General features: G+C 44.2%; 1 protein-coding gene across 1 annotated transcript in view; it reads right to left on the bottom strand.

The window, feature by feature from the left end:
- CCDC149 (coiled-coil domain containing 149) overlaps positions 1 to 12362 on the bottom strand; it is a 156657-nt gene that overhangs the window by 14052 nt on the left and 130243 nt on the right. The window contains exon 9 of the mRNA XM_006899280.1: positions 10049 to 10193. Within this exon, the coding sequence (XP_006899342.1) occupies positions 10049 to 10193 (145 nt within the window). The remainder of the gene's footprint in view (positions 1 to 10048; positions 10194 to 12362) is intronic.

Raw genomic sequence — 12362 nt, 5'->3', positions numbered from 1 at the left:
GGCTCCGGTGGTCTTGTGGGTAAGGAGTTGTGCTGACAACCCAAATATTGGTGGTTTGGATCATAAAACGGGCAATCTGTGTGGTTTACAGCCTCTGTAAACCCACTGGAGGGGCAGATATGAGTGGGTTCCAATCCAAGAACAATGAGTTTGAGCTTGTTATGTATTGTGTTGCCAGCCAAAAGGTCAGTAGCATGCACACCCATGTTTATTGTGGCTTTGTTCACAATAGCAAGGAGTTGGAAACAACCCGAGTGTCCAGCAACAAATAAATGGATAGAGAAGCTGTGGTATACTCATACAATGGAATACTACTACTGTTTTTTTTCTTGTGTATCATCGATTCAGAATTCACTCATAGCTGACCCTCCAGTAAATCCTGCCTCCATACCTTTTCAATCTATATGCCAAACAAATAATTTGGGAGGGTGGGCTCTGTGAGGAGGAATGTGGTATCAGGATTGGAGGAAGACACATCAACAATCTACGTTATACAGATAACACAACCCTGCTTACTAAAACTGAGGAGGACCTGAAGCACTCGCTGCAGAAGGTCAAGGACTGCAGCCTTCAATATGGATTGAAGCTCAGCATCAAGAAAACAAAGATTCTCACCACTGGGCTAATTGGCAGCATTATGACAGATGGAGAAGGGATTGAGGTTGTTAACAATTACAGCTTGCTCAGCTCCACAATCAACACTTTTGGTACCAGCAGTGAAGGAATCAAAAGACAAATTGCACTGGGAAAATCTGCTGTCAGGAACCTCTCCAGAGTACCTGAAAACAACGATGTCAGTCTAGACACTAAGGTGCGCCTGATTCAGGCCATGGTCTTTGCAATTACTTGTTATGCATCAAACAGTTGGACAATGACTAAGGATGACAGAAGAAGAATCAATACTTTTGAGTTTTGGTGCTCGAGAAGAGTCTTGAGCATACCATAGGCTTCCAAGAAAATAAACAGGTTTGTATTGCAGAGGGTTATAACAAGTTTCTCTTTAGTGGCTAGGATTTTGAAGCTCTGTCTCACATACTTTGTGGCCAGGAGGGGCTGATCCTTGAAAAAGGACATCATGCTCAGAAGGGTGGAAAGACAGCAGAGAAGAGGATGATCCCAGATGAGGATTGACATGGTAACAGGGGCAGTAGGATTAGGTATGTCAGAGTCAGTGAGACTGGCTCAGGACAGGGCAGGCTTCAGAGCTGCTGCACATAGGGTCGCTACAAGTCGCAGGTGACTCGACAGCACATAACAACAACAATAACAAATCACAGAAGAGGAGATTACTCATCTTTCTCCAATGCCGCAGCTGGTGGATTTGAACTGGGAGCCTTTGTGTTGACAGTGTCACTTCTTACCACTAAGCCATTAGAGCTCCCCAAAGAGGTTTAGAGCCTAGGAAATCCAATGGAGGTTCACCACGTGTTGGAATTGACTTGGGAGCAGTCAGTTATCAGATTAGATACTTGATTGAAAATACATTTTAAAAAGGAAAAGAAATGGTTAAACTTATTAAAACGTTGCTATTTAAGAATGCGCTATCTCTCTCCCCATGAAGTGGACCCCTGGGAAGTTAAAGAACTATTCCATAGGCAAAACACCTTACAGAATTTCTATTTGAGAATGGCTCATTGTTTAAGATAGAAATTAATTTTGAATAGCCTGAGTACTATCACACTTTGATTCGTGGAGGGCAGGTCTGTTTTGGGGAAACCACCTTGGTTGTGAACAAAGCAGTGTGGATAACCATGCTTGATAATGGCGTTTTGGGTCAATAAAACAGTAAGACCTGGTTCCTCAGCCCCAGCGTAGGTCTTGCCGCTGTTTAAGATCCTGATAGGTCGCACAGTGCCTGGCGTATTGTAGGTGTTCAATAAATATATGTGACTAAGTAACTGCTTCCTTATCCCCCCATAACCCGTAATTATCTGCAGGGAGCAGTCAAAGTTTGTAGTAATTGCAGAAACATGAAGGTAATTATATTGCTTTCCAGTGTGACCGTTTGGAAGGCCAAGACCCCCTGTGATATGTAAATTTTGGAATGCGCATTTGAAAAGAGCCGACTGGTTATGAGGAAGCCAAACTGTATAAACTGTATGATGAGACATTAGTATGGACATTTGTGTCTCTTCCTTCCCACTTCACAAAATTAAATATAGTTAGGCAATGACTGGATTGCCCGAAAAAGCTTCAATCACGTTCCATGGGTCTGAAAATGGGCAACGAATCTTTATTTTACTGGGGGAGGGATTTTTCTTGGCACCGCTGTGCTAAGATGATGCGGAAACCACCTTAATAGCTAAGTTTCAATTCCTTTCAGTGGGAGGATCAGAATTGTTCTCCTACCTCTCCCTCTATGTTCCAGGGATAGCTGTGAACATGAATATGCATGAATCTGCACACACGCGTGGCCCTGGAGCCAGCCTGCTGTCACCTGAGTTGACTCGCAACATCCTCACTGATATTCCCTTTGGGTTCACAGAAAGCCCTCTGCCAGTATTTGCCTCATCCAGGCACTTAGAGCTTTTGTTTTCCGCTTTTTCGGAAGTCTTTGATTCTGCATCATCTTTATCCGTTGTTGTCAATTTCCACTCCATTTGTTGGGTCTGTTCTGCTTTCATGTTACTGATCCTTCAATAAACACCAGTCTTTAGAATCTCACTTCTGGCGTTTTACTCTGAACTAAGCTCTCTTCTCAGCAACAGATAGATTTGAGATGCAATCACAATAGTTCTTGAATTGATATCTAGCTGTCTTTTTCTCTCCATGCGTGCAATTTACTGACGTCAAATACATCTTTTGAATTGTAGAACTATTATCCTCTTGTGCTTCTGATTTGTGCTCTCCTCATTAACATAAATTCAGACTAAAAAACCTCACTGCCATCAAGGTAGAATTGACTCATAGCTGACCCTCCAGCGGGTTTTCTGAGGCTGTAAATTGCATAGTGCCCATCCTTCTCCAGCAGAAAAGCTGGTGGCTTCAAACCATTTACACTGCTATCACCAACTTGCATTATATGAAAGACACACTCTTAATTGGTGAAAATATAGAACAGTTCTTGATGAAGCACACACATTAAAGTCCTCATAACTGGACCAATAAGCAACATCATGAGAAGCAAAGACAAATTAGAATTGTCAAAGATTTCCTTTTACTTGGAGCAACAATGTCCATGGCAGCAGCAGTAGAGAAATCAAACAATGAATTATACTGGGTAAATCTGCTGCAAGGGATCACTCTAAACTACTAAGGAACAGGATGTCCCTTTGAGGACTACCGTGTCCCTGATCCTTAGTATTACCTATACTGTGCATGGTATTGTTGTTTTGTACTGTCGAGTCAGAAATGACTCATAGCTGACCCTCCAGCAGGTTTTCAGAGGCAGTTAACTGCAGTGGAGAAAACTGTCCCTCCTCCCACAGAGCAGCTGGTGGGTTCGAACCACGTACATTCAGGATTGCAGCGCAGGTTCTTACCACTAGGCCACCAGAGCTCAAACTGGACGATGAAGAAGGACAAACATAAGCACTGATACCTTTGAATTACTCTCTCCGTGCAGAACAGTGGATATACCAGGGACTGGCCAGAGAATAAGCAAATGTGCAGAACAGTGGATGTACCAGGAACTGCCCAGAGAATAAGCAAATCTGCCTTGGAAGCAGTGTAGCCAGAGAGCTCTCTTCAGAATTGAGGATGGTCAGACCTGACACATTGCAGAATTATCAGGAGAAGACATTCCATAAAACTTGGTAAGGAAGAGGGGTAGGGGTTAAGAAGAAGATCCTCAAAGAAATAGATTAGCACAGTGGTTCCAGCAATGGACCAGAGCAATGGGTCTCAGAATCACAGCAGTGACTGTGACAATGGCACGGGTTTGGACACCTAACAGCAACAATATACCAATGCTTCTTCTTGTTGTTTTCAGGTCCCATTGAGTCAAGTACAAGTCAGAGTGACAGTGTGAACAGCCTATCTGAAGTCTGTCCTACCTGTGCCATCCACACAATCTCTGACACATTTGATTCCATTGCTACAAACACTCTATCAATCCACCTGGTTGGAGGGCTTCCTCTCCTTCATCATCCCTCCAACTCTCTAAGCATGACATCCCTCTCTAAGGAGTAGTTCTTCTAGCAACATGCACAAAACATGGGATACAAGGCTACACCATCTTTGCCTCTAAGGAGCATTCTGGTCGGACTTTCTTCAAAGCTTACCAGTTTGTTTCTTGACAGTCTATGGGATACTCAGAACCCTTCTCTAACACCAAAACGCAAAGGCATCAATTCTTCTGTCATTATTCACTGTCCAGCTCTTAGAAGTATAGCAAGTGACTGGAAAAGATCATGGCCTGAATCAGGCACACCTTAGTCTTTAAACTGACATCATTGCTCTTCAGTATCTTGGAGAGGACCTTGACAGCAGACATGCCGAATGCAATACGTCTCCTGATCTCCTGACCATGCATGCAATCATTCCATGACTGTTGATCCATGCAAGATGAAATCACTGACAATTTCAATCTCTTCACCATCATGGTGCTGCCTATAGATCGAGTGGTGAAAGAAAATTTTTGTTTTCTTGACATTGAGGTGCAATGCATATTGAAGGCTGCAGTCCTAGACTTTCTGCAGCAAGTGCTTCAAGTCCTCCTCATTTTCAGCAATCAAGGGTGTGGATGACTCTGAGAAGAATGGGAATCCCAGAACACTTGATTTGGCTTATGTGAAACAACCTATGAGGCAGCCATTATTATTCTTATTTTGTGGATCAAAAGGTAAGCCTGAAAGTACTCAAGTACATCAGGTGAACTGTTGTTGTTACGTGTTGTCGAACTGCCTGTGACCCATAGCAACACTATGTAGAGCAGCTCTGAAGCCTGCCTGTCTGAACCAATCTCGCTGACTCTGACACACCTACCTCCAGTGCCCCAGATAATGTATCAGTCCATCTTATCTGGGGTCTTCCTCTCCCGTGCTGTCCCTCCACCCTTCCGAGCATGATGTTCTTTTCCAAGGACTGGTCCCTCTTGGCCATATGCCCAAAGTTTGTGAGACTGAGCTTCAAAATCTTTGCCTCCAAGAAGAAACTTGGTTTCACCCTCTCCAAGACAGACCTATTTGTTCTCCTGGTGGTCCATGTTCAATACTCTTCCCCAACACCACAACTCAAAGGCTTCAATTCTTCTGTCATTCTTAATCATTGTCCAGCTCTCTGATACATAGCATGTAATTGCAAAGACCATGGACTGGATCAGGCACACCTTAGTCCCTAGACTGACATCATTTCTCTGTAGTATTCCGGGGAGGTCCCTGACATCTGATTTTCCCCAAATGCAATTCACCCTTTGATTTGCCTGACTGCTGGTGCAATAATGCTTCTTTTGGAGCTGAGAAAGCTGTCATCGTTAACAACTTCAATCTCTTCTCCGTCTACCATGATGCTACCAATTGGCCTAGTGGTGAGAATCTTTGTCTTCTTGATGTAGAGCTTCAATCCATATTGAAGACTACAGACTTTGACCTTCTGAAGCAAACGCTGCAGGTTCTCCTCAGTTTCATCAAGCAGGGTTGTTTCATCTGTATACCACAGCTACTTCCTACAGGCTGGCTATTCAAAATGCACCTAAGGGCCCTTCAGAAGGCAGACCTGGTGGTGTGTTTTTGAAAGTGACAGCTGTCACCACTCTGGGGAGCACTTCCACTCCACATGTGTGGGGTCACCCTGCATCGGGATGGGCCTAACAGCAGCTAATAACACCAGCACCGCCAACAACAACACAATGTTGTCACGGCTGCACCCCTGCCTTGAGCACCTGTTCCAAAGAGATTCCAATTTCTTCTTCCTCCCCCGGGAAGCCACTGAGCTCAGCATCTGGTTTCATTCCTTGGCTACGATTTCATTTTTTAAATAACTTTTAAAACTTCCTCTGTCAATAAATTACCCTTGTCATTCCTTGGAGACCAGCCGGCCCCACTTCACCGCCCTCTGCTTTCTCTTATATATCTATCTTAATCTCTTGTGCATTTTCTCCTTTCACTCTCGTCTCTCTCTCTCCCCCTATTTTATTTTTACAATATTTTCAATCATTTCCTAGTCTCTCTCCTGAACCTGTCTCCTCCAGGGCCCTGGGTCCTCCCCATCTCGCTTAAAACCTAGTTTTTCGGCATTCTCTGTTCCATCCACACTTTCATCCTGGTTCAAAGGATCCATATTTTAACAGGATGGGCTATAAGATTTGTCATCCAAGTGAAAAATGGGGGCTCCAGTGGCACTGTGGTTAAATCACTTGGCTACTATCTAGAAGGTCAGTGGTTGAAACCCACCAGGCACGCCAGAGGAGAAAGATATGGCAGTTGGCTTCCATAAAGATTGATAGCCTTAGAAACACCATGGGATGGTTCTCCTCCACCCTACAGGATCCCTGTGAGTCGGAACTTCCTCCAAGGCAGAAGGTTTGGTCTGACTTAAGGTTTGGTTCGGTGAAAAATTAAAATGCAGAGTTACTGGTTTAAAATGGAAATTTCAAAATGTGGGCAACAGAGTTTCAGGTATCAACAGAATGTCAAGTGTGGACAAAGGCAGGACCCTAGGGAAGGTGGTTTTTGGCCTTGGGAAACAAACCTCAAAATAACAGGGGTACTTTGGACTGAGACTCCTAGAACTAGCCAGACCAGGAATGACTCACCAAGGTTAATGTCAACTGGTCTCAAGAGGTGTGACAGCCCGTCACGTAGGACTGGCCAGTGAGAAGGAGTCACAGAGAAACATCAACTTTCAAGTAACAGCTGTGGAGTCAGAAGTCACTCTTAGCTGACCTTCCCTCTGATTTTTGGAGGCTACAAATTACTTGGGACGAGACTGCTCATCTTTCTCCCTGGCAGCTGCTGGTGGATTTGAACCATCAGAGATGCCACCCTTAACTAGCAGCAAAACTCCTTACGGACTAGGCCACTAGAGGGCTGTGCCACAGAGATGGCAGGAGCCAGCAAGTCAGGACAGCAAGGGTGCTGTGTGCATTCCTGACCTCCCGGCTGGCAGCCTGAAGGCGAGGGAGACCACCCAGAATCTGTGACCAGCAGATTAGCAGGCAGTGGTGTTGTGGGGTCTCCCCAAACTCATGGTTGCAGTTGGTTGATGTGCCTTGTTTTAACTTTTATTTTATATTGGTTTGCTTACAATGTTCATATACGCTGTGTTTCACAGCATTCTTCATTCACATTGTATTTCATACAATCATTCCCATGCATTGTTTTATAAAATTAATCACCATTGGACCATCCCCCTCATTTCCCAATATTTTCAGGATCCCATCAGATCCTTCCCATATCCTCCACCCCTTCCTCCATCCACCAAATTGTGCAACCCTGCGGTTTCACCCCTACTCATCCTCACCTCTCTGCTCCCACCCCCCCCTTCTCTGGTTCCCCTGCATGTTTTACTAGTAATCTTTCTATTTTTGAAATTAGTATTAATTTTAATAAAAATTTACAGAGATTTTGGATTTCCATTCATTCATTATTGTACTTTTCTCCCTGCCCACCCCTCTCCTCTAGTTCATTCTTCTCCTTGAAAAGTAAAAGAAAAATTCTTTCACTGTTATACAATCCCTCCCCCCAAGTCCACTCCACTATGCAGTCTTTGTGCTGGACTCCTGTTATGACAATAATACCTAATCACATACCCCTTTTAAACAGTTCTCTCTCTCATCTGTTTCAATGCAGTATACATAATTTATCCCATCTTTCTTAGTATCCACGCCCCCCCATGTCATTCTCGTTTTACAACAGTGGCCTTCTATTATCACAATAATGGTCTTCTGCAGTATTTATCCTTATGCGATTGAGTTAGTTCACTCAGCATAATGCTCTCCAATCTATCCCAAGTTATGTAGTATTTTTCTAAATCATTGTCTTTTAACTGCGGAGCTCTGACTCAGCTCTGGGTGACTGTGCACGGAGACAGGGAGAGAGTGTACAGGCACTCTGTCCACGTGAAAGGAGAAGCAGAAATGCGTGGCCTGGACTAGTCTCTTCTCATTTGGGGATGGGATTCAGGTTGCTCTGTGCCCAGTAGGGCTCATATGTGCTCAGGCCCCGTGTGACTGCACGTGTCACACACACACAAAGCCAGATCTGTTGCTAAGGTGTGTTGCTTTCACTTCTTGTTTATTCCCTCTTCTCTGAACATTTTCTGTTATCCTTCCGTCATCCCTAACTCCTATTTCAACTCACTTGACAGTCAACATCCTCTTAAAAACTCATGTGCTGTCAGTTCTGGTTCGTTCTCACCACCTTTCTGGGGATCAGGCAGAGGCTGGGAGCCTTCATTAGAGGCTCAGGCTCCTGTGGAGGTAGGTAGGGACTGGATGTTTCTGGAATCTAGAGTGTATCGGGCATGTCATGAGGTTAAAGGGACACTGAGGGGGCTCCTTCATGCAGAGATGTTCACGGGGAGAGGATCGGGTGACTCACACTGTCATGCCATCCCTACATTCCCAGTGACGCAGTGCCTAGTCAGAGCACGCATTTGACAAAGGATCCCCAGCACCGTTTCCAGGTTTTGTCTCCAGCTGACGTCCAAAATGCTGCTGTAAATGCAGAAGCATCAAACCCCAGAACCAAAGTGCTTCCGCTGAGCTGATCACAACTCACAGCCATGCTGAAGAATTGCCCACCGAGTCTCTAAGGCCGCCCATCTTTACCGAGGGAGCTTCGGTGAGAGCTAAGGAGTTGCACAGCTGACCCCAATGCAGGTGGTTCAAATCTACCAGGTGCTCTGAGAAAGAGGGGCAGGCTATCCCCCCTCCCCCCCGCCATGTAATTTAATGTCTCTAAAAACCCGCTGCAGGACCAGCTGTGAGTTGGGTTTTTTTTTTCTTTTGACTTTTATTTTATATTGGTTTGCATTCAAACTTCATACACATTGTGTTTTACATTAGCCTTCATTCACATTGTTTCATACAACCATTCCCACTCATTGCTTTATGCCCTCCATTCTTTTGTCTTTCCAGACCCCGCCTGATCTTTCCCATTTTCTTCACTGCCCCCTCCACCCAGCAAATTATGTGACCCCATGATTTCTCCCATCCATCCTCATCCCTCTGCTCCCACCCCTTCCCCTCTTGTGTCCCCATACACATTTGACAAGTTATCCTTCTGTATTGACAACAGTGGTCTTATGGAGTATTTATCTTGATGGCACATGACAACCATAAAAGATCTTTTTGGAAACACACTACCTCATTTTTTTTTCTCCTGGACAGTGTCTGGCTGGTAGATTTGAACCACTGACTCTCTGGTTAGCAGATGTATGTGTTAACCACTGTGCTACCCGGGCTCCCAAAGTAGAGGCATGTTGTTGTTGTTGTTAGGTGCCGTTGAGTAGTAGACGACTCATAGTGACCCTATGAACAAAAGGCCTGAGCACTGTTCATAGATTTTCCGGAGGCAAGCTCTTTAGGAAGTGGATGCCGCTCCTGCTTCCAAGCTTGTTTAAATCGGGGAGCTCCACCAAACACTGTCCACCATGGGTAACCATTACCACATAACCATTACCATTGGCACATCAGTGTCACAGTGTCCAGCATCACAGCAACCGCGAGTTCCCTCTGTACAGCAATGGACAGACCAGTGCTATACCACCTAGAAGAATGTTTGACAGGAAAACAATGTGAACCCGGCCTCAGGGCAGCAGATTAAAATCACCCACCTTGGGCTTGGTAGCATAACTTTCAGAGTTCTGCTTTAATAATGTCCCTCCAGATTGGAGGTATTTCAACTTCCTGAGCTCTGGGTGGTTCCAAGGGTATGAACACACTTAGCTGCTAATCAAAAGGATGGAAGTTCGAGTACACACACACAGGGACTGAAACCTCCATGGAGAGCAAGCCACTCTGACACACACACGGGTGCAGGATTTGGAGATGACTTGATGGCAACTGGCATTTTGACTCTTTGGCTGAGGGTTTGTATTTCTACCTGGTTGTGAGTCACTTCTGATACCCTTGTCCCACCCCCCACCTGAAAAGTCCACCACCTACTTGTTAGTTTGCCTCTGGTGCTGGACGACCATGTTCTTCTCATGGATTGTCTCCAGCAGGGCTGTGGCCAGTGATTTCAGGTCAGAAATGGACTGCGGAGTGGCCGGGAGACTGCACCCGTGGTCCTCAGAGAGCAAATCCTGAACTGGAGAAGACATGCAAGGGGCAGCTCAGTCTCCTACTCTTCCCGGATGGGAACCCAAGCCCAGCCCTCCCAAAAATGGCACGTTCCCAGCTTCTCAATGCTCCTGTATCATACCGAGCGTGGACCTCACGCTTCCAAAGTAGAACAAAGCAAGAGTCAGAAAGAGGGTGAGATAGAAAGGTACAGCTCATGTGGTCTTTTCCCAACAGTTTAAAAATCTTATTGTGATTGGAGTGAAGGTTTACAGAGAATGCTAGTTTTTCATTTAGTCATTCAGACACAACTGTTTTATGACATTAATATTGACACTATCTGACTATCCCTTTATTATAAGACCTTATTACACACCCTTTCATTCAGTAAGGATATATTTAATAGTTTTAAAAATTTTTCTTTTTACTCCCCTTGCCCTCCTTTCCCATTCCCAATACTCAACACTTTTTAAAGCTCTCATAGTCTTTTGTATGTGTGAAGTGTTTGAAACTTTTAAAAACATTCTAATACTGTTATTATTGTTGTTTTTAAGTGTCGTCGAGTGGTAGGCAACTCATAGCGACCCTACGAACAAAAGTCCTCAACACTTGTGTGACTTTCATCCTTTCTCCAGGTTCATAGGGTTTCCAGAGGCAAGCTATTTATAGAAGTGGATGCTACTCCTGCTTCCATGCTTGTTTTAATCAGGCAGCTCCACCAAACACTGTCCGCCATGGGTAACCGTTATCGCATTTGACACACCAGTGTCACAGTGTTCAGCTTCACAGCAACCATGAGTTACCTCTGTACGGCAAGTGAACACACTAGGGCTATACGACCTAGAAGAATATCTGAACAAAAACAATGAAAAACAGGCCTGAGGGCCGCGGAGTAGAGTCACCCACCTTTGGCTTGGTAGCATCGCTTTCTCTCCACTAGGCCAACTGGTGATATTGTTGATGATATTGTTGTTAAGTGCCATTGAGTCGTAGGTGACTCATAGCGACCCTATGAACCCTATCTTGAGATTTTTTTTTTAAATACAGGTAAATAAAACCACTTGAAGTAGTATTTATTATCATTTCATACTTTAGAATCTGAGACACAGATGAATAAAGAACACTGACTGAGGGTTGCATAACTATGTAGGTGATAAAACCCTGAGATGAGCTCGTTGTTTTACATCCGAGTCTTCCATGGAGGGTGATGAGGAGATTGAGGGAGACTGTTTAAAATAATAAAATTATTGAAAATATAAACATGTTTTGTGTTTTAGTAGATGTAGACTCATTTGAAGGTATTTTGGAAGCAAATCTAAAAGGCACAGCAAGACAAGGATCTTAGGATCATTAGATATCAGAATGAGGCCAGTAAAAGAAGTTACTTTGGAATCAACTTGAAAAAAAATAAGCAATGGTATTTATTATATTGTTGTTTTTATGTGCTGTAGAGTCAGAATCGACTCATAGGGAACCCTCCGGCAGGTTTTCAGAGACTGTAAATTACCTGTGAGACTACCCGCTTTTCTCCCAAAGAGCAGCTGGTGGATTTGAACCAGCCACCTTTGGGTTGCCAGTGCAAATCCTTTCTCACTTGACCACCATAAATCCATATTTACTATCAGAAGATCCTTAATGAGTTAGCTTGGCAACAAAGCCCATGTCTGATATGTTAAAGACAGTGAGGAAGATGAAGGAGCGGGTGATGGTCATTCTGTTGTTCACAGAATCACTGTATTAACGTGGAAGCATCTAACGCCAATGACAAGGTAATAGTATAAGTGGAGCAAGGAGACAACAGAAAGTTAGGCGTCACTCTTAGGTTCAAGTGATGTAGTGGTCAGCCTCTGCCTATCTGGCAGGAAAGGGTATTCTACACAAAGACTAGCTGTTTCTGGATGCTTTTGATTCTATAAAGTGCCAAATCATATCCACGGCCAAGTTCAAAACTGAAGCCAAGCAACATACACAGATGAGTGAGTGTAATGGAAGAATGCAGACTCTGTGGAGTGGTCCATCGCCTCTGCCCAGGGACTGACTGGTGATGAATCTCCAGTCACCTGTGGAAGCTCTGGTTTTCAGTTCCAAAGTATTCATTTAAAAAAAAATCCTGATTTACTTCCATCCTACTTATGTCTATTTAAAGGAACATTTTATTAAATAATGATATATATATGTACGTGTGTATGTATATATA

Source organism: Elephantulus edwardii, unplaced genomic scaffold, assembly GCF_000299155.1.
Source record: "Elephantulus edwardii isolate Elephantulus edwardi_28Jun2011 unplaced genomic scaffold, EleEdw1.0 scaffold00251, whole genome shotgun sequence".
Taxonomy (NCBI): Eukaryota; Metazoa; Chordata; class Mammalia; order Macroscelidea; family Macroscelididae; genus Elephantulus; species Elephantulus edwardii.
This window is presented reverse-complemented; position numbering and strand designations above follow the sequence as displayed.